Here is a 22,736-nt window from a genome sequence, read left to right as displayed (position 1 = left end):
CTGAGAATATATTTTTCACTGAGATTAAACCGTGTGTGTATAAATTATAACATAGACTATTTTTCTAATACTTTTATAACCCTTCATGCATTATAAAACACTTTGCATGAATAATTTTATTTAACAGACTCATACTGAAGGTATCATAACTAATTTCAAGACTGCCTGAATATCATAGTTGGAAAGCTGTTTTTATATCAACCTGAAAATTTCATAGCAGCATCGTTAATTTGGTATGCAAACCAACCAGATAGTAACAGAATCCCTATATTTGACTGTTGCCCTTTCTAGCGTTAGATAGTTTATCTGTATTAATCTGTATTACAGAGTTGGATTACAAATTTCCAACTTGCTGTTCGGGTTCTAGAATCTTGGCCTGCCCTTACGTTTCTCTGCTCAACAGCTTTTGTACATTCATAAAGTTGCATGGCCTTGGGATAATGAAAATATACACAAAAAGTGGTTATTTTCCTGGTGAAAGTGTTTTGGGGTTGAATTTCACACATTTGCTTTCATTTTCTTTACAGCTGCATTATGTTCACAGTACTCCCGGGGGCTCAGGCTCTGCCAATCCGCCGGTGGTTAGCACAGTCTATGCATACATTGGTACTCCACCCGCCCAACGCCAAATCGCTTCGTTGGTTTGGCGCTTGGGACCCACGCACTTTCTAGAAGAAGTTTTACCTCCTTCAAATGTTACTACCATTTATGAACTAGGACCAAATTATGTTGGAAGCTTTCAGGCCGTATGTATGCCATGTGAGTAACATATTCTTTGTTCATATAGTTGTATAAAACTTACCTCCTATGGTATAGATGCATGAATAAGTGCATATGTGTAGATTAGGTTATACATTACATTTATCAAAAAAAAGGGCCTTCTCCTCCACTTTTCTTCAGCATGATACTATTGACCACTCACTCCTATTCAAAATGCTCTCCTCCACTGGTCATCCTATGCTTTCTTGTTTCTTGTCTTCATGCCTAGTCACTAGTTTTCCAGTTTCTCTTGTTGGCTTCAAGATGTGGGTATATACTTTCTAACAGTCTAACCCCAGCCTTCTTCTCTCTGTCATTTCTCCTATTACATGAAGCAGTTTAAAGTATATCTACTCTGGTTAAAGGAAAGAAAGATGGGTCTAGAAAATACACACGTGTATTCTTTAGGTTAGACCAGTTAACATCAATTTTCCTCGTGTCTTTATTCCTGCAGTCCACTCCTGTTATCCATTCTCCCAAAAGGAATTTAGAATCAGAGAGTTGATGTTAAGCTACAGTTCCTTTGTAGTACTCTTTCCAAATGATGTCTTCCATTCCCTTGTTCTCATTCTGCCAAAGTTCTCAGAAGAGTTGGGACAAATATGTTGTAAATGGTAATAATCTTATGGCTAAGTAATTTCTCTTTCACTCAGGTTCTTGATTCAGAGTGTCTGATAATAGCTAACACTGACTGAGCACTTAATGTATGCTGAATAAGTTAATATGCATGAAGGACATAGCTACTCTGAGCCCTTCACAAGTATTTATTCATCACCTCAAAACACTGGGACTTAGGGGCTGTTGTTTGCATCCCCATTTTACAGATGAGGAAACTGAGGTGCAACGATGTACAGGTCACACAGCTTTTAAGTGATAAAGCAGAGGTTCAAACTTAAACCATCTCGCTTTAAAACTACTTTGCCATGTTGTCTGGAAGAATAAAGAGAGGCATATATGAGGGCTCTCATTGGGAAGGAGACCTAGTGCTACAAAGCTCATAGACATTCCACTCATTTTCATTCCCTTGTTCCTTGGAACCAAGGGGAAGTGTTTTGTGATTTGTTTGGTAACAGTTAAAACTCTTCCTCTTCCTTTACATTATGCTGTATATTAAGTATATTTGAAGAGTAAAACTTAGGATGTAAAGCTTTATGACTGGATGCTTTTCCTTATTTTCTAATTAAAGAAATAAATGAAAAGCTGGAAATTAAATAAAACAGTTTTTAAATTTAGCTCCCTTGTTCCACTTTAAAAGATTTTCAAATTTAAAAATGATAAGAATTAAAAAGTTGTGTTAGGATCAGGAGAAAAACTGATGATTTTGAAAAGGATTATTCTTCTTTTGAAGGTAAAGATGCAAAATCCGAAGGTGTGGTCCCGTCTCCTGTGTCGTTAGTGCCAGAGGAAAAGGTGTCATTTGGCCTTTATGCACTGTCTGTGTCCGCCCTAACAGTGGCAAGAATCCGGAAAGTGTACAACAAGTTGGACAGCAAAGCCATCGCTAAACAGGTAAGCAGATTGATTCCCCAGTGGGCTGCTGCTGATTCTCACTGGAAAGATGTTCCAGAGCTTCCTTCTGGGCACCACACAAGTATGAGTGCTTGCTAAAAACAATGCCTTTCATACATTGTTTTGGTTTATTTGCCTTTGAATTTAAGCCAAAACATATTTAGATATATAGTTTAATTTGGAAGAGTGAGAATTCAAGTGCATAGTTTATATTCTTATATTTTTATTGGCAATTAAGAAATCGAACTTTAGGAAACTAAAGGCAACAATTGCTATTTTTAAGGCTGTAATTTTTTTCTGGATAACCTACTAAATGCCGGGCACCATTTTGTTCATGACATAGCAGTAGATAAAGAGAAAATCCCTGCCTTTATTAAGGTTCTTACATTCTAGTGGAAGAGGCATACAATAATAGCTAAAGAAATAACCTGATCATAGAGTATGTTAGAAGATGAAGAGTGCTATGTGGAAAAATAAAGCAGGAAAGGTGAGAGAAAGAAGCTTACAGTTTTAAGTAGGATGGTCAGAGGAAGCCTCACTGAGAAGGTGAAATTGGAGCAGCCTTTGAAACAGATGAGGCAGCAAAGCATGAGAATATGGAGAATAAGATGCATGTATGGGCAGGTGGGGTTTGCATTCCAGAAATACAAGTGCTAAGGCCCTGAGGAAAGTGCATGCCTGCCACAGAGGCAGGTGTGGCTAAACAAAACAAGAGAAGGCCTGCGGGGTAGGTGAGGCAAAAGTAGAGTCACTTTTTCTGATATGGAGAAAACAATAGGAAGAGTAGTTGGGGGGTGGAGGAGGTACTGAGAACTAAGTTTTGCAAAAGTTTGAGAAACATATTAGACATCTTAGCGGGGGACATCATTGGAAATATGAATCTGAGTTCAGGGGAGAGGTTCGAATGCCACGGGTGTTCATTAGGTGGTGGTAAGGCCACAAGACTAGGTACACTTACCAAAGAGGAGATGGAGATGGAGATGAGGAAAGGTTTACAGATGGAGACCTGGGATATTCCAGTGTGACAGCGTTGGGAAGATGATGAAGAACCAGCAGAAAAGACTATGGAGCCGGCAAGAATGGAGAAAAACTAGGAGAATCTGGTGTTGTAGAAGTCTTATTCACTGTGGCAGATGTGTTAGAGCAGTCAGAAAGATGAAGGCTGGCCATCGGGTTTAGGAAGGTGGAAGTCATCAGTGAGCTTGACAGGACGTTTTGGCTGATTAGAGGAGGCAAAGCTAAGGGGAAGGAAATCAAGAGGCTGGAAGGGAAAGGATTTGGGAATAGTAAGTATTGACAAGCTCTTTTGCAGAGGTTTCCTGTGAATATATATATATATATATATATATATATATATATATATATATATATATAAAAAATCTTCTAAGGAATATTAACTACATAAATTTATTCTACCGGTAACAACAGAATTAAGTCTATGCCTTATATTTGCTTTAAAAGCACACTGTGTATGTATGTGCAAAATTTAACATTTATTTTGTGTACAGGGCATGTTTTATCCATAAACTTTTGGATAATCTATGTGACATTTACTTGGCTATGGAGTAAGGCAAGTATTATATTCACTAATCAGAAATACTGTGAGGCAGCGAGTGATAAGAACCTTTAAACCACAACAGTCTCATTCAGAAGGACCCCTGAAGCTGTTTTCCAAGACCCCCTCACCATCTTTCTCTCAGTAGACTGTATTTAACTGAGTCTACTCAGGTACCTCTGAGTTTCCACACCTTTGGAAGTATTTGCACATTTTTTAAAAAATGAATACTCATGTTTTTAATATTCTGTTATGGAGAGAGAGAAAAGATATGTTCCCCATCATGTTCTTTTTTCTTTCCCAGTCAAAATGTTCAGACTGTTCCTGTATAGTTACATTTTTCCCTTTCCTATTCTTCAGTTAGGCATTTCCTCCCATGAGAATGCCACTCCTGTGAAGTTGATACACAACTCAGCAGGGCATCTTAATGGACCAGCACGGACAGTTGGGGCTACTCTGATTGGATACTTGGGTGAGTCAGATTGCCTTTGTCTTTCAGACTTATTTGCCTTCAAATCTGCGTTCACTTTCTTCACTTGAGTGTGGTGTTTTAAGTTCATATTCGATAGTGCTGACCTGTAATGTTCTTACAATATTTAGAGATTAATGTCAATCCCAAACTCTAGTCAACTTTAAAAATTATAATCTTTTATAAAATTCCATTAACTTTTCCCCTCTTTTGTCAACACTGATGAGCACTGACTGTATACGTCTACATAATTTCAAGGTAAAGATCACACTACACTTAGGGACAGATGTAAAGACTTGGAAATAACTGATGATTGCTATTGTTACATGGTTTGGTGCTGCAGTGGTGACACTCATGGTGCTTTTTATTTGGAAATGAGCTAGAAATAGCTTCAGAATATGAGCACTGTGGATCCAACTATAATAAAAGTCAGAGCTGCAGAGCCTCTTACCCAATGTCTGCATAGAAAGAATTGATTGTTTTGGTTAGGTAGAATTTTGAGGCATAACCCAATAATGCCATCTAAAATTCAGAGCTAGCAATTATGTATTTTAATGTACAAATCAGTACAGAATATTGGTTCCTTTTAAAATAAAAAGTGTTGTGCTGGTCAGCATCCTACATGTTTATCAGGTGATTATTATTGTCCCAGCAATGTGCACATCTCTTAACTTTGTTTTTCTTTTTTGGCTATGTTGCATTGATAAAAGTTTCCTTTATGCTAAGGCACATGGTAGTTTTTCTTTTTACGATTCAGCAAATATTTAATGAGCACTGCTCTATGTCCTTTGCAAAAATACAGCAGCACTGTGGTATAGTAGAAAGAGCAGTGAATGAAGAGTTCAGAGATTTAGGTTCTGACCCCTGTTCTGTCACTGTGTGGATTTAAGCCAGACATTGAGCTCCATGGATGTCAATTTTCTTATCTACAAACTAGTAATACTGGCCCTAATTACCTTAGAAGGTAGCTTTCAAAATCCAGTGCCATAATATATGAAAGTACTGTGGATACTAGAGAGCACACAGAAATATAAAATGCATATTAGCTTTATTTTTTAAAAACTCAATCTTGATTGGTAGTCAAATGACATTCAACGTCTTTTTTAAAAAACAAGGTTAGGGGGCTTCCCTGGTGGCGCAGCGGTTGAGAGTCCGCCTGCCGATGCAGGGGACGTGGGTTCGTGACCCGGTCCGGGAAGATCCCACATGCCGCGGAGCCGCTAGGCCCGTGAGCCATGGCCGCTGAGCCTGCGCGTCCGGAGCCTGTGCTCCGCAATGAGAGAGGCAACAGCAGTGAGAGGTCTGCGTACCGCAAAAAAAAAAAAAAAAACAAGGTTAGGAATGTAGATGTGAATTTTTTTTTTAATTGACAAAGTTAGTTCCAGTACTGTGTTTCCACATATTTATGCTCTTCAGAGTCACTGATGTACTGTTACTCAGATTACATAACTAAGAGAAGCTTTGAGCAGTGGTCAGGAATGCGCTCTGTTTGGCTTTTCTATAGGGAATACTTCATCCTTGCCAGGGTGGCTTCTCCATCCCATTCCCCAATTCACAGAGATGAAGTGCTTTTGCTCTCCCCAAGTTTATTCTCCAGCAGTACCTAGTAAGGCATTCTCCCTTACTTCAGAAGTATATTCCCAAGGCCTCTGTACTTCTGAGTCTTTACATGCCCAAAGCTATAGAGTAGAAACACTTGTGCTTGCTCTCAAACCCGCTCTTCTCTATTCGCTCCTTTACTCCCAACTCTTCTCTGAAAGTATATATATCAGCATTTATTGCCTTCTCCCAAATTCTACCTTGAATTTTTTTTTTTTTTTTTTTTTTTTTTTTGTGGTACTCAGGCCTCTCACTGTTGTGGCCTCTCCTGTTGCGCAGCACAGGCTCCGGACGCGCAGGCTCAGCGGCCATGGCTCACGGGCCCAGCCGTTCTGCGGCATGTGGGATCTTCCCAGACCGGGGCACGAACCCGTGTCTCCTGCATCGGCAGGCAGACTCTCAACCACTGCGCCACCAGGGAAGCCCTGAATTTTTTTTTTTTAGAATTTTTTTCTTTTGATGTTGGGTGTAGGTGTTTATTAATTAATTTATTTATTTGGCTGTGTTGGGTCGTATCTGTGCGAGGGCTTTCTCTAGTTGCAGCAAGCGGGGGCCACTCTTCATCACGGTGCGCAGGCCTCTCACTATCACGGCCTCTCTTGTTGCGGAGCACAGGCTCCAGACGCGCAAGCTCAGTAGTTGTGGCTCACAGGCCTAGTTGCTCCACGGCATGTGGGATCCTCCCAGACCAGGGCTCGAACCCATGTCCCCTGCATTAGCAGGCAAACTCTCAACCACTGCACCACCAGGGAAGCCCTAGAATTTTTATTTTAGGATAGAAGGGTATTTTGGTTTTAGGTATAATTTATAATAAATTAAATATTTCTTAAGATGATGTATTCAGTTCTTGTTTACAGTTGGGAATTTATTTTAATTATTTTTCACTGTCTTTTAATCAGGAGTAAGAACATTTGTTCCTAAGCCTGTTGCCACTACTTTGCAGTACATTGGTGGAGCTGCAGCCATCCTGGGCCTGGTGGCCATGGCTTCTGATGTCGAAGGGCTATATGCAGCAGTCAAAGCCCTGGTTTGTGTGGTCAAGAGTAACCCACTAGCCAGCAAAGAGATGGAAAGAATCAAGGGCTACCAGGTTTGTAACCATAAAGCTTGGTCTTCACTTTACTTTGCATTAAAAATCTTCTAATTTTCATTGTAGTTCATGTAGTTTCAAACTCTGGAAGAATAGTATTGTCCAAGTAAACTTTAGAAGTTGGTAGTTTTTATTAAAACTAACATATTTCGAGTGAGAATATAAGTTGTTAGTTTGGAGTTATTTTTTTCTGTGGAAACAGGAATTAAATTAAATAGGGTCGTATAACCACCTGCTCTAGAGACTGCCAAGTTGCTAATAGATCCAGAGTTCTCCTCGTTACCCTCGTCTCTCCCCTCCACACCCAGTCATCTTTTACTCGCCCCGCCCCCTTACTTACCTAGGGCATGTGAGAGCCACTGTGTGCCATTACTAGTCCTGAAAACGCATGTGGGATTAAAAAATATGTTGTGTTCATGTATTTACAATCTCTACTAGGTTTAGGCAGAAAGTTACTTATAAGAAGAGGAACAAGTATTTGGAGCAAGATTAAATTCCTCTAGTGTAGATAAAGTACAAATGCCTTCTTCTCTTAACTTTAGCCAGTAGTTCACTGGTAGTAGATAAGCTGTTTACTGTAGTGTTTTCTGTAGATTTAATTACCTAATTTGATGTTGTTTTTTTTTTAATTTGATGTTTTGTTTTGCAAAACTTTCAAAATGATAATTGCAGCATTGTTTATCATGAAAAAATAGGAATAATCTAAACGTTCCAGTAGTATGAGAATGACTAATAATACTATAACCATCTCACATATCATTCAACCTTTCAAAATTATAATTATGGAAACTAGGTTGCAAAAGAAAAAAAATCCTTTGGATAAAAGGTTATGCAGAGAACAAGAGTAAAAAATTGTATACACATGTTGGCAACAATTTAAATATTTCTGTGTGAATAGTTTATGTAAAAGTGGATATTTTAATAAGAGGATGATGGGATTACCCTGCTTTTCAGATTTTCTCTGATGTTGCGTTGTCATAGTAAAAATTTAGAAACCAGCATAGAAGTCTCAGGAATTGCTTTACTTAGTGTTCTCCAATGTGTGTTTGTGTGTGTGTATGTGTGTGTGCGTATATGTGTATATGATGATTGACCGACAGGCATTTGGTGTTGCTTTCTTTTAGTTGCTGGCAATGCTGCTTAAGAAGAAACGTTCCCTTCTTAACAGCCACATTCTCCATCTAACTTTTTCCTTGGTGGGAACTGTTGACAGTGGACACGAGACCTCCATTATTCCAAATTCAACTGCTTTCCAGGATCTACTTTGTGATTTTGAAGTATGTATATAAACGCTAACTGGTAATATATAATCAAGGAACTGATTTCTTATTCTGTATATTGATAGAGTTAACTATTGAACAGTTTTGTCTCTAAGATGTGTTTATGTTCTAAAATTTTATGATGCTCATGTTAATGTAAAATATACAAAGTAAGGTAGTGATTGGGTTCTTTCTTCCCAAAGATATTCCATTTTACAAGTAGTATAGAAGTGAAATGGTGCAATGCATATGCCTAACTATAGCCAGTTTGCTGTTGCCACTGGCATTACAGTAGAGGCAAACATATTTTCACCAAAAAATTTTGATAGTAACTTTTCCTCAATAAATAGGAGCTAGATCTGAAATTTTGGTTACTAGTAGCTGTATAGGAAAATATTCTTTTCGCCAAAATAGCAAAATTTTTATTTCTACTGTCTTATTACCATAACAGCTTCCACTCTGTCCTCTCAAGGCATCACTTAATCTTGCATATCCTTTCTCCATTTCATTTCTTGTTCACAGCACTTTGCATACTCATCACTGTATAAAATCTCCCCCTGTGAGGCTGAAGGCTTTATGAATGCAGAGATCATGTCTATCTTCATCTTTGTATCCCTACCACCCAGAATGGTGCCTAGCACTTGGTGTTTGCTGTGATGTCTGGCCCTCACTCTTCTTCTTTGTAACTCTTATAAGCTCGATCTTGTCAGTTATTTTAAATCTCCAATAAACAGACTATGTGCCCGAATTGCTTTTCTGAAACTTTATTTGAAAGCTTATTAGCAGCCCTCTTCTAAATAAAAATCCATGGCATCTACTCAGTTCTCAGTACCCCTAGCTCTCAGCAGCATCTGATGCAGTCCATTTCCCTCTTCTTGCATCTCCTAGTTCTTTCACTAGCTTTTAGGCATCACTCTCCTGGTTCATATATCTTGCTCACTACTTTCCCCATAATTTTCTGGTTATAGACTTTTCATTACTTTGTATAAAAGTGTCCACCTTTGCTGCTTTATCCTTCCCTTTATTTGTTGTTTTCTTTCCTTTAGATTCTCACCCAGTCCCACAGCCTCATTTCTACAGAGGTGACTCACAAACCTAAATCTTTAGCTTGATATCTGAACTCCAGGCTTATTTCTAACTTCTTCCTCAACATTTCCATTTTTATATCCCAGCAACACCTACGCCGAACTTAACATCCTTCCCCAAGTTAGAGCTTCCTTTTAACTTCTGTTTCTATTAATAGCACCACCATTCCCCCATTCACTGAGGCTTGAAGTTGAAAAATCAGCTTCCTCCTTCCTCACTGTTTATAAACAGCCCATATTAAGTCATATAGATTCTGCTTCCACATTTCATGTAGTCTGTGTTTTCTCTTTCTCCTGCTACATCCTAATCCAAGCCCTAATCAATTCTATTCTTACTAAAATAATGATCAGTTCTTTCTCCCTTTCCTCAATCTACCTTATATTTTTTTAACCTCATTCTTTCTGAGATATAATCATATAACTTATTAAAAAACTTGCAGTGCTTTTTCTTTCCTACACAATAAAATACACATTTCTCAGCCTGATATGCAAAGTTCTGATACACAGACCTCTCATTCTGTTAGAAAATAATTACTGAATATGTTTGAGCCAAGCACTGTATTAGGTGCTAAGGATGTGAAAATAAAAGGTAGAGTCCATGCCTCAAGGCATTTAGTGCATTAGAAGAGAAAAGCAAATAGACAATAAAAATTTTGTGAAAGCACAAAGGTAAAGGTATGCAGAGAGGATTATGAGAGTACTAAGGGACCTACTTAATAAGCCTAGCTTTGTATACATGTGGTAATTGACACATTATCTTTAGTTTCAGATTTCTGACTGAAATTCAGTATATAAACATCAGAAATTTAGTTGCTTGACAAATTTTGGCTTCATTTTATAGTACTCTGCTCCCTTTGTGGCTTCATATGGCATTCCTAATAACCCCAAACTGTAGTGGTCAATAAATACTTAATTTACCCTATTTTTAGAACAGCTCTTTGACAATATAAGTAAAATAATTGTAATAGCATCCAAGCATTTTCTTTTTTAATGGTTGTTCTAGAATTTGCAATATACATGTGTAACAATTCAGTCTGTCTTCAAAGTACATTATACCACTTCACCTATAGTGTAAAAACCTTGCGATGGTACCCTTCCATTTCTCCCTTCCTGTCCTTTGTGCCATTGTTGTCATACATTTTACTTCTATATGTTTATAATCCCCAGAATATTTGTATTATTTTTGCTTTAAATAGTCGATTATCTTTTAAAGGCATTAAAAAATTTTTATAGTTGCCCACATAGTATATGCAGCAAACAGTATTTATGGCATTTTTTATTCCTTTGTGTAGATCCAGACTTCCATCTTGTAATGGAATGATATGTCTGCCTGAAAAACTTGCTGTAACATTTCTTGTAGTGCATGTTTACTGGTGATAAATTGTCCCATCTGAATAAGTATTTTTCCTTCTTTTTTGAAGGATATTTTTGCATAGAATAGAATTCTAGTTGATGATTTTTATTCTTTTCATACTTTAAAATTGTCAGTTATTCCCTTGTCTTTATGTTTCTTCTGCCTGGGCTTTGTTGACTTTTTTAAGTTGGTGAGTTTCTCATTTTTATCAAATGGGAAATTTTTTAGCCATCATTTCTTCAGCTGTTTTCCCTGGTCGACACCCGCACCCCTCCAGCGCCACCACTCACACACACCTTTTTTGGACTGCAGTTAACATGTATCTTAGGTTCCTGACTGTTGTCCCACAAGTCACTAATACTCTGTCTAGTCATTTATTTTCAGTATTTTTTTCTCATGCTTCATTTTGAATAGTTTCTGTTGTTATGTCTTTAAGTTTACCGAACATTTTTCCTGCAGTGTCTAATCCTCTGTTAGTCCCATCCAGTATGTTTTTCTTTTGTTTGTTTGTTTGTTTTTTTAACGGTACGCGGGCCTCTCACTGTTGTGGCCTCTCCCGTTGCGGAGCACAGGCTCCAGACGCGCAGGCTCAGCGGCCATGGCTCATGGGCCTAGCCGCTCCGCGGCATGTGGGATCTTCCCAGACCGGGTCACGAACCCGTGTCCCCTGCATCAGCAGGCGGACTCTCAACCACTGCGCCACCAGGGAAGCCCCTGTTTTTCATTTTGAATATTTTATTTCTCATCTGTAGAAGTTCATTTTGGATCTTGGTTATCTTCTATATCTCTCCTCATCATTTTCATATTTTTTGTTACATTCTTTAGCTTATGGAGCATATTTAATAGCTTTTTAAAGATCTCAATAATTCTATCATCTCTGTCATTTCTGGGCCTATTTATAATGATTGGGTTTTTTCTCCTACTTATGGCTCATATTTTCCCTTTTTTTTTTTGCATTCTTGGGAACTTGATTGGATGCTGAATTTTACATTGTTGAATGCTAAATTTTGTTTTATTATTTTAAAGAGTATTAAACTTTGCTCTAGTATTGCAGTTATCTTGATTCTTTTGAGGCATGCTTTTAAGCTTTGTTAGGGTGGACTTTGATTAATCTTTAGTGGTAATTTAGCCCCCCTACTAAGGTATTACACTTCTGAGACCTCTACCCAACCTTCCCATGTATTTTGAAGTCTCTATACTGGTTGGTGGGAGTGCAAAGTAGTTTCAGCCCTTTGTGAGTTTTAGGAATTGTTTGCTGTGCCAGTTTGCAGTGGTTATTTCCAGTTTTGGACCCACACAAGATTCCTGTCATTCAGTTTTTGTATTCCGTATTCATTCTATTCAGTATATTGTATTCAGTATTCACTAATAGTATTCAGTCATTGATCCCAGAGAGATTTTCTATAGATCTTGCCTTTCTAGTTGTTTACTCTAGGAGGGTAATTTCCACAGCAATTATCTCTTTATGAACAGAACCAGAAGTCCTATATACAGGCAGTTTTAAAGGGCTACAATAAATAAAAACTAATGAAGTGGTTATATTCAATTAATTAAGTGAAATAAGTTATATGTGCTGCATTTGCGCTTATTGGATTGGAACTTGGGGTATTTTTAACCCTAAATATACCACTGGTCTTTATTTTATTATAGGTCTGGCTCCATGCACCGTATGAACTTCATCTTTCCTTATTTGAACACTTCATTGAATTGCTCACAGAGTCCAGGTATTAGTTGATACCTAAATTGTTAGCTGTTCAGTTATAGAAGAGATACTAGTACAGTGTATAAAATCTTCCTTCTCTTATAGTGAAGCTTCAAAGAATGCCAAGTTAATGAGGGAATTCCAGCTAATCCCAAAGCTACTACTGACTCTTCGAGATATGTCTTTATCCCAGCCTACAATTGCTGCTATTAGTAATGTGCTGAGCTTCTTACTGCAAGGTTTTCCCAACAGCAATGATCTGCTCAGGTAGTGAAAACTTCTGTATTTGTTTGTTTGTTAACTAAAAGTACCAACGAGGTTAAGATGATTGAGATGAACATAATTGGTTCCTATGCCTAGGTAACACGTGTAAAAGTAATACTATTCAAGATATTTGTAAGGCGTGGAAAACATGAATGTATCTTGCAAAGCCAGTTGTTGTCACTAGCGAATAATAGAATTCTGGTGAGAAAAGTTGTTAAAATTAGCCCAGTGAGGCTGATTGTCCTGGACATAAAAACGTTCAGTGTAGGAATTCTTGGTCCACAGCCCTCTTCCCCAAGCCTTGCTACTTCTCAAATGCACGTGCAGAAGCACATATACACATGCACGTACACCCAAAGTGGACATGCCATGTCTTTTGTATTTGTTCTCTATCACCCAAACTGATGGTGGTATTTTATTGTTGTATATTCAGACCTTTTATATGAGTATTATTTTGCTGCCAGTGTGAAATATGGCTTAAGACATATTTATGGAGTGTATGTAGAACTGTTCTAATAGGCACATGATAATTCTCATCTTGACTGAAAATGGAAGGAAAAAAACTACCTAAGATATTTTCCAAGTAGATAACTGCTTAAATTAGACTTAATCACTGCTTGTCATGTAATTGCTCAGGTATTACAGGTGAAATCACACATTATTGCTAGAGTATTCCCAGTAAACTAATCTCTAATTGATGTAGCACATAAATCACTCATTTTATATACAGTTATCTTGAAAGCATTTTTTTTTAACTTGGTGACAGATTTAAAACTGGAGTTTAAAAATTATTTTGGAGCTTGTCATTATTATTAACAATATTTATTTAGGTCTTATCCTGGTGTTATGATGATCACTTTGCTGAAATTATCACTGAAACCTATCAAGGCTTTTATTTTTCTCTGCATTACAAATTAAGAAATTAAAGCCCAGAGAGGTTAAGCTACTTGCCCCAAGTAACACGATTAAAAACTGATAGAGCTAGGATTTTGATCTTACCTGTGTTTCCAAAACCCAAGTACTTGACTACTAGGCTACAGTAGATCCATATAGATAATGTTAGGACATTTTAATTTGGATCATACCATTTGGTTTTTGAAATTTAGATTAGTGCATTAAAGGACTCATATTTCTGATGAAGTGTATTTTTCCCTATACGTATTTTAAAACATTATAACATATAATGTTAATTGCAACAGTTCGAGGGGAAGCAAATGAAATACAATCATGTGAGGTCTGTAAAAGATTAGTTAAAATAAGAAGTACTATTTTGGTTTCCATTTCTTTGCTTTTTGTTTCTTAGTATTGTTTGTTTCGGAGAGAGAAAAAATAAAATCTATAACCTCTTTTTTCTTGTATTTAAAGGTTTGGCCAGTTTATTTCTTCTACTTTACCAACCTTCGCAGTTTGTGAGAAATTTGTAGTTATGGAAATAAACCATGAAGAGAAGCCTGACACTGGTGAGTCAGTTCTGGAGCTTGGAACCTAATTACTATACCCTGTTTTCTTCTGACACAAGTTAGACCTGAATTATATGTGACACTGTTATATTACTTTTCTCCTTACATTACTTTTTTTGGTCTTTCACAGATGTATTTGTCTTAGACCAAGGCTCTACAATATGCAGAAGTACAGAATTACCTACAAATTGAATAGGGTGTGAATTTACTTTAAAAATAAAATCTTTCTTATTTTTACAGGATTTATAGCAATGTTCCTTTAAATAATAAACTCTTCCAGTTAATTTTTGAACATTTTTTTTTAATTTATGTAAAACTCTTCAGAAACATCGATTCTTGCTAAAGTGAATTGTATCTATATTGCGGTTATTTTTATTTCCCTGTTAAATATTTAATAGTCATTGAGGGAAAGAACATTTTACTAGACTCACTTTATGTAAGTGTAGAATAAAATTTTCTTAAGTTGTAGTTCCTGGGCCCATGACAACCACTTTTTTTTTTGAAAAAAAAACTTTCCTCCCTTGAAGCATATTTTTCTCTTGTTAGAATGTATTTTTCCAGTTGTGTATTCTAGAGCAGGAGATTTGCTTGGAAAACATCAAAAGGACCTTTAGATTAACCTGTAATTAAATTCACAATATTTTATATTTGTTCAGCATTATTTACATTATTATCCTGTTACATTATTCCCAAATTATGTCACATAAATGATTTCCTTTAAAACTCTTATGACCCTATCCATCTGGGAGTTCTCTTCCACGTTGGCTATATCAATCAGTGCACAGCCTCTCTGGTGCTTCATGAATAAGACGAGAAAGTGGTGTAATTATGTTTTTCAAAGGTGAAACAGAGATTTGAGAGGCTGACTTCTACTAATCATAGAGCAGAATATAAGGCCAGTAACCACTTCTTCCTACCATTTGGAAGAATGTTGATATTTCTTTGGTGAAGCAAATTAGCAGTGGGTGAGAAGCATATAGATCAAATCAATGGATAACACTTATTTAGTGCTTAATATTTGCCAGGCACTGTTAAGTGCTCTATATAATCTTATAACAGTCCTATGAAATTGGTACTGTTGTTATCACAGTTTTACAAAAAGTGAGGACACTGAGGCCCAGAAGGTTTAAGAGAAACTTACCTGAGATCATACTACTGCATTTGAACTCAGGTAGTCCAACATTCTAAGCCATCCTGAATACTAACATTCTAAACCACTGCACTATTCTACCTTATACAAAGATTATTTCTAAGTTCTGAATTAATATAAGCCAAGTAAATAGGAATTAAAAAGGGAAGTCCTGGGACTTTCCTAGCAGTCCAGTGGTTAACACTCCACACTTCCACTGCAGGGGGATCGGGTTCGATCCCTGGTCAGGGAACTAAGATCCTACATGCTGTGCCATGCGGCCAAAAAAAAAAGGAAAGTCCTTTTAAAATCTTTGGAACTGTATAACATGTTTATTTCAAGTATAAAAAAAAAGATATGGGAAAAATATTTCTCTAGTCTCCATATTTCTTGCTGGCCATTGAATTCAATAACTACAACTAGTGCTGTAAACTTTTTTTGACAAGAGCACAGTAGCAGGGATGTATAAATTAGGAAAATTTTCTCTTGATCTGCCAAGTTGATTAGACTAGTCTCCTCATCAATTTATTGCCATTTGAAAGAATAGAGAAAGTCAGGAGCATATTGCTGGTCTTGTTAGTATATGACCTTGATTGTTTAATTGTGTGGACTGGACCGTCTTAAGTATAACAGGATGTTCCAAAAAATTAAAACCATAATTTTTTCTTTCATGTAGCTTACATAGTATTCAGGATACACCTGCCAAAAAAATGGCTTGAATAATGGTGAACGGTGATGTAATAATTAATGCAAAATAAAATAAATTGCATGAAAGCACAGTGCAATGTGGAGTAAAGCATCAGTTCGAATGGAAAGAAGTTAACCTGGAAATTTCTTTCAGAGTTAATTGTTTTAAACTGTATTTGAAAATTAGCGGGACATAACTGACAGTGAAAAAAATAGGCATAAAAACTAAGGAGAATTCTTAATTTCTATGTGGATTGTCATTTTATTGAAAGGAAGTAATTCATTTGTCAATTTAGGTTGTCCATTCCATTTGTCACAAGGCAATTTGTAAATTACCAGTCCTATGCCTGTTAGCCTGGGAGGGAATCTTGAGTTCCCCTTGGTAAGCTTAAAGCACCCTTCTCAATGATTAAGGCACTAAGTTAGCATTTTAAAAGATACTATTTAAAAGTAAAAATAGTCCCTTGCCCAAACAAGTAAAAGCATATAACCATGGTCATTAAACTTTAGCCTGAGCTTCAATTATAGAATAAAGGAAAGAAAGCATGTGGATTGTGACTTACTAACCCCGAGCTCTTAGTGGCAGAGCTGGGCCTGCAACACTAGGCCATTGATCCCAGTCCCTTGTGCTTCCAGTACTATCCATTGAGAACCGTAAGCTTTATGTCTTCCTTCCTTTCTTCCCCAAGTTCTCCTGTGCATTTGTGTGCCTTTCCCTCTTGTCTGTGCTATTTAATTCTCACTTTACTTTATGTATTATAATTATTGAATAATTTATGCTTCCTCTTTTCATTTTTAAATCTGGAAATTTTAACCATTTAAGTCCTTCAAAAAGACTAGAAATTAAGGGTTTGCATTGTTATTTTTGTTCGTGTGATCCTCATTTGATTACTTTACCCCTGTTGGTAGGAGAAGGGAATATTGATATAAAAAAGGGTTCACAGTCTTTATTATCACTTGTTTAGATAATTTCATAAGTAAATGAACAGTTTTCAGGATTCTAAAGAGAAATGTTGGACCCTTTTTCTTGTTCACTTGAGTGGAAAGTACTCCTAGAGAAAATGTTTTCTGAAAGGTGTGTTTCAGTGAGATTTCCTAGAACAGTGTTGGATATTTTATCCTAGTTTATCAGCTAGGGCAATTTAATGTATTTATTTTCATTGTAGGAACTGAAGAAGAGTTTGGAGGTCTTGTATCTGCCAATCTTATACTTTTGAGGAACAGACTTCTAGATATCTTACTAAAACTGGTTTACACATCTAAAGAAAAGACAAGCATTAATTTGCAGTAAGTCAAATCTTTTGAGCATTGATGGTAATAGTTGCTACTACTAGTTAATTCATGGTAGACAAAAGAAAGATTTGCCACTGACTATTAATAGATTTTTTTTAAACCCTGAAATTTATTGTATCTCAAGAATGAAACTAGTCTTATTTTTTTTAATTTGAAATCATAATCCTTTAAATTAATGTTTGTTTGTTTAATCCATCTATCTTTGAATAGAGCTTGCGAAGAGCTGGTCAGGACGCTGGGTTTTGACTGGATTATGATGTTTATGGAAGAACACTTGCATTCCACCACAGTTACGGCAGCCATGAGGATTCTTGTCGTCCTACTGAGTAATCAGTCTATTCTCATCAAGTTCAAGGAAGGACTCAGTGGTGGAGGGTGGCTGGAACAGACAGATTCCGTCTTAACCAATAAGATCGGGACTGTATTAGGTATGGGACTTTTACAGTCGGCTGCTTTGAAATAAGCTGTTTTGTGTTTTGTTTTTAAATCTTATATAAGCTTATACTCTTCAGTTTGTCTAACAACCATTGAGTCATGAATTTTGATTAATGATAGAGTAAAAAGAATAAAAAGTTTCAAATTTGGCTTTTTTAATTGCAAATCAAACTGAAGTCAGAGACAGGATATTAAGATGTGAAAACTCAAGTAAATTTCTTATGATTTCTTTTTGTTGTATAGTCCTCTTTCTGATCTATAAATAATTTGCAAATTATCAGAACTGAACTAATAATAATATTTTGAGCATCTATTCTGTACCAGTTACAAACACTTTTCAGTTTCACAATAACTTATTTCATTTTCACAGTAACACTATGATATATAAATACACATTTTACAGATGAGAGAGTCAAGGCATAGGGGTGAAGTCACTTGTCAGGTAAGAAGTGTCAAAATCTGAATCCAGGGCTTCCCTGGTGGCGCAGTGATTGAGAGTCCGCCTGCCGATGCAGGGGACACGGGTTCGTTCCCCGGTCCGGGAAGATCCCACATGCTCCGGAGCAGCTGGGCCCATGAGCCATGGCCGCTGAGCCTGCGCGTCCGGAGCCTGTGCTCCGCAACAGGAGAGGCCACAACAGTGAGAGGCCCGTGTACCTCAAAAAAAAAATCTGAATCCAGGTCGCTCAATCCAAAACCCATGCTTTTAATAGTTATGTTATATTGCCACACAAATATTTAAGCTCATTGAAGTTTCAGCCAAAGCTCCTTATTCTCTGCTTACTGGTTCTATGCTGTTTTCAACACGGAACTGAGCATTTAAACAATATTAGAAAATTACAGTTTCCTGTGTTAGATTTATTTGAACTGGTATATATTTCTGTTCATATTAATGATCTTATTTTGGAAAATATATATTTAAGATAATGTTTTTATTGAAAATTATAGTCATTCAGTTCTTAAAGTATTTAAAAAATATATTTGTCTTTATAACATTACAGTTTAAAATCATATATAATTGTATTCTGCAATAAGCATTAAGAATAACTATTTACCCTGTCAGGTGGAAAAATTAGGTATCAGAATTTAATATGTAATTTATCTGTTAAAAAAAAATGTTCAAGTATCAATACCTAGGTGCAACCTGCACTACTTTGTCAAATGTTAAAGCAAATGGTAGGAAGATAGAGCTTACACCATAGGATTATTTTATTGTTATTTCACATGTGAAAAACGTCTCAAGGAACTTTGTGATGAAGAAAGAAATTCACTGTGAAATGATTTCTCAAGAAAATTGTCTGCTTTAAAATATGCATTTTAGGGCTTCCCTGGTGGCACAGTGGTTGAGAGTCTGTCTGCCTGCCAATGCAGGGGACACGAGTTCGTGCCCCGGTCCGGGAAGATCCCACATGCCGCGGAGCGGCTGGACCTGTGAGCCATGGCCGCTGAGCCTGCGCATCCGGAGCCTGTGCTCTGCAACGGGAGAGGCCACAACAGTGAGAGGCCCGCGTACCGCAAAAAAAAAAAAAAAAAAAAATGCATTTTAAATTATTATCATTATAGAGACTTTATGATCTGAAAAATAGATTGCTGTTTTGCATTGACTCTGGGAGAAAGATATAGCCAACAAGTGTCATAAACAGTTTCGTAGCAAGAAATTTAGCTTTTTGACCTTAATAGTAGCTAGTAGCTACTAAGAGAATAAAGAGTGAAAGGCACAATTCAGTGTGAGTTCAGAGAATGTAAGAGTTTTAAATGCTAATTGACAGCACTGCTTCTCACTGAAGGCCAAAATAATACCTAAGTTTCACCTAGGACTTTGCAGTTTGCAAAATTATTTAACATATGTCATCTCACTTGCCTTCAGGATTCCAGATACGGGTGTATGTACTTTATGGTATATAAGTTATATATTATAGGAAATAAACCTAATGAGTATACATTAAGAATTAATTTCTCTCTAATTAGGAAAATAATACTGTTAAATACATAAGCTTCCTGTGTCAGACAGTAATATGTCTGAGTATCTGTCTTCTGACAGTCAGTTCTGTCCTTTTTTCTGTCCTACATCACTTCAGTAATATCAGGAAAAGGTGCTTTTAACTTATCTGACCTACCTGACTTCATGTCTTAGAATTTATTTGTGCTTCATTGATACCTGCTTGTATATTGCATATGCTGCTTTGGTTCTAAAAGAGAAATCTAGGTATTTAAGTTTAATTTAAATTTGATTAAATTTAATATAACTTTCCCTGAATATCTGATACATACATACTTGTGTATATATACGGATGTATATCTATATCTACATATATATAGATATATCATCTCATTTGATTCTGTTTCTCTTTGATATGATGAACAACCTAAAGTTTTTGAATATTTTATTCATATTTCTTAGTTTTTTGTCAGATTTTTCTTTATAAAAATACCTTCCATGTAGCTGTAACTTGAATCTAAATGAATGCTTAATTGCTAATAACATATTAGATATTCTTTAATATCAATTATGGGGTGGAAATAGAGTGTGAAAATTTGGAAAGGAAAATTAATGCTAGTATTGGTTTTCATTTAGAACATATAATTTGATCAAAATTTCTTTTCCTACTTAATGTATAAAATACCACTTTATGTTTTTTGATTTCTTAAGGCTCAGACTTTTTTATATTCATGATTTCATTTAGAATTTACTACAAACAAAAATCACCCAGCATCCTAATGCAGCCAGTTTTTCAGAAATGTGACAATGTCATTGAGAAGGCCAACGGAGACAGTTTAGCTTTACAGGCTTCAAGTCCTGGTGCCACCACTCATTAACTTTATGACTTAGAACAAATCGCATATTTTCTACATTATAAAAAGGATAATAGCAGTTTCTTACATGCCCATTGTCTAAGAAATGAGATGATACATGAAAGAGGTTGGTAATTTGCTGTCCAATTTTTTGTTAATTAGAAGAGCATGCTTTAGAAGATTAATTCATATCACACTGAGCAATTGATTTGGATGAACTGTTTAAAAAGCCACCTAGATACAAATTTCTCTTTCATTATTTTAAGTAGTAACAAGTATGTGCTTACTTCATCATAGAAAAAAGAACTTGGAAAAAAATGTGAATATTCATTTGAAATAAAAATTGTTTCAGAGTAAAAGTCAATCTTTCATCTTGCTGTTTGCAGAAGTTTTCCATTGAATCTCTAGCCAACATTTCTTCTGTACTGAGCACTGTACTAGGTTTGGGGTGGCAAAAGAACTAGATGTTTGAGGGCTTCCCTGGTGGCGCACCGGTTGAGAGTCCGCCTGCCGATGCAGGGGACACAGGTTCGTGCCCCGGTCCAGGAAGATCCCACATCCCACATGCCGCAGAGCAGCTGGGCCTGTGAGCCATGGCCTCTAAGCCTGCGCGTCCGGAGCCTGTGCTCAGCAATGGGAGAGGCCTGCGTACCGCAAAAAAAAACAAAAACAACTAGATGTTTGAGTTGTTTCCCAAAGTTAGTTAGTTAGTTATATAAAGGAGGAAACAGGATTGATAGAAAGGCTGGTGCTGTAAGCCACATTAATAAGCAGTGATCATCTCCTGGTAGAGCTGTGGTTCTAGAACAGATTTTGGATGTTCAGATAACCACAGTGACAGTGGGTTCAGACTTGCTATCCCACTGCCAGACAGCTTTCCAGCAGAGTTACAGGTCATGTTGTGAGGAAAGATTATTTTGCATATTCATTTTGTCTTGTCTCTTGATTCATAGATCATTTAAGGTAATTAGTTTATCATGATTTTCAGGACAAATGAAATATATTAACTATATTTTTAAGTTACATTTTTTTGTAGCATCTTAAATTCTGGCTGTTTTGAATATTACTTTCTTCTTAGGGAAATGTTAGAGCTCTTTGGAGGTCATTCTTTTAATGAGTAGAATTTATACTACCTCTTGTATCTGACTGCCTCAGCTGTGTTTTGAGACATGTATCCTAATAGACAGGCTTGCCAAAGTCAAAGAGATAGTAAAGTAAAACTTTTGACTGAAAGATTAATTCAACAGTTGAATAGTTAATTACTTATATTAATGTGAATGTTCTGGATGGAAATGTCACATATGCTGAATTACTCCTTTCTTTGTTAATGTAGCATGGTAATCGATTATTAATTTTGTCCTTATCGTTGTTTCCTCTTCTCTTAGGATTCAACGTGGGCAGGAGTGCTGGTGGGAGATCGACTGTCAGGGAGATTAACCGGGATGCTTGTCATTTTCCTGGTTTTCCAGTTCTTCAGTCATTCCTTCCTAAACACACTAATGTCCCTGCCCTCTATTTTCTCCTCATGGCATTGTTTCTGCAGCAGCCAGTTAGTGAGCTGCCTGAGAACCTGCAGGTCAGTGTGCCTGTCATCAGCAGCCGATGTAAGCAGGGTTGCCAGGTAGGAATTATCTAGTAGGGTGTAAGTGTAATTACATTTGTTAGAAAGTCACCGCAGGGTGATGGGTTAATCACACTAAAATCAACTGGTTCCATCCCTTTCTCACGTTTGGGATTTGATTTGGAACATAAAAATCGGAAAGTACCATAGACAATTTTCCCAAAAAGAAGTCCTTTGTACCTATTTGGTCTTTTTCTCTTTATGGTTACTCTATATGATTATATATGCGTGAAGACTTTGGATGATATTTTAATGGTGATCAAAAGAATTCTTTTGAGTAACATGATTTTATCTAGAAATATAATTTCTGTAGAATTAAAAATGGAGTAGTGTACATACCATAAATTGGGTGGGTATGAAAGGATTCTTAGTACAAGTCTGATTAGAAAAATGTTTTTAAATTCTCAATGATAGATAATGTCCACGTTAGGAAAACAGTAAGGCTTTACCTGATTTCTAATCTGAGACTGTCATGGATATTTCTATATAGTTCATGTTTGTGGCACTGCAAAGACATAGGAATTTAGTTTTAAACTCAGTTATACTTCCATAATAATGCCAAAATGCTATTCAAATCAACTCTAGTCATTGACAAAACCTTTTAAATGAAAACGCTGAGTCTGTACCCATACATTAAGTCACAGTACAGATTCATGCTTAGCAGAGTTTGGTT

General features: G+C 36.5%; 1 protein-coding gene across 4 annotated transcripts in view; it reads left to right on the top strand.

Moving 5' to 3' along the window:
- The window catches only part of WDFY3 (WD repeat and FYVE domain containing 3), a 262,639-nt gene that overhangs the window by 157,418 nt on the left and 82,485 nt on the right, over positions 1-22,736 (top strand). For 3 of the 4 annotated variants that reach the window (XM_030847029.3, XM_030847033.3, XM_060299608.1), the window contains 11 exons: positions 528-759; positions 2,108-2,268; positions 4,184-4,295; positions 6,791-6,981; positions 8,106-8,258; positions 12,330-12,403; positions 12,487-12,648; positions 14,011-14,105; positions 17,088-17,208; positions 17,425-17,642; positions 21,828-22,063. In XM_030847029.3, coding sequence (XP_030702889.1) covers positions 528-759; positions 2,108-2,268; positions 4,184-4,295; positions 6,791-6,981; positions 8,106-8,258; positions 12,330-12,403; positions 12,487-12,648; positions 14,011-14,105; positions 17,088-17,208; positions 17,425-17,642; positions 21,828-22,063 — 1,755 coding nt within the window. The remainder of the gene's footprint in view (positions 1-527; positions 760-2,107; positions 2,269-4,183; positions 4,296-6,790; positions 6,982-8,105; positions 8,259-12,329; positions 12,404-12,486; positions 12,649-14,010; positions 14,106-17,087; positions 17,209-17,424; positions 17,643-21,827; positions 22,064-22,736) is intronic. The other variant, XM_060299607.2, reaches the window with a different exon arrangement.

This window comes from Globicephala melas, chromosome 5 (assembly GCF_963455315.2).
Source record: "Globicephala melas chromosome 5, mGloMel1.2, whole genome shotgun sequence".
NCBI classification, from domain to species: domain Eukaryota; kingdom Metazoa; phylum Chordata; class Mammalia; order Artiodactyla; family Delphinidae; genus Globicephala; species Globicephala melas.
Note: the sequence above shows the minus strand (reverse complement) of the source record. Positions and strands in the feature narration are given on the sequence as shown.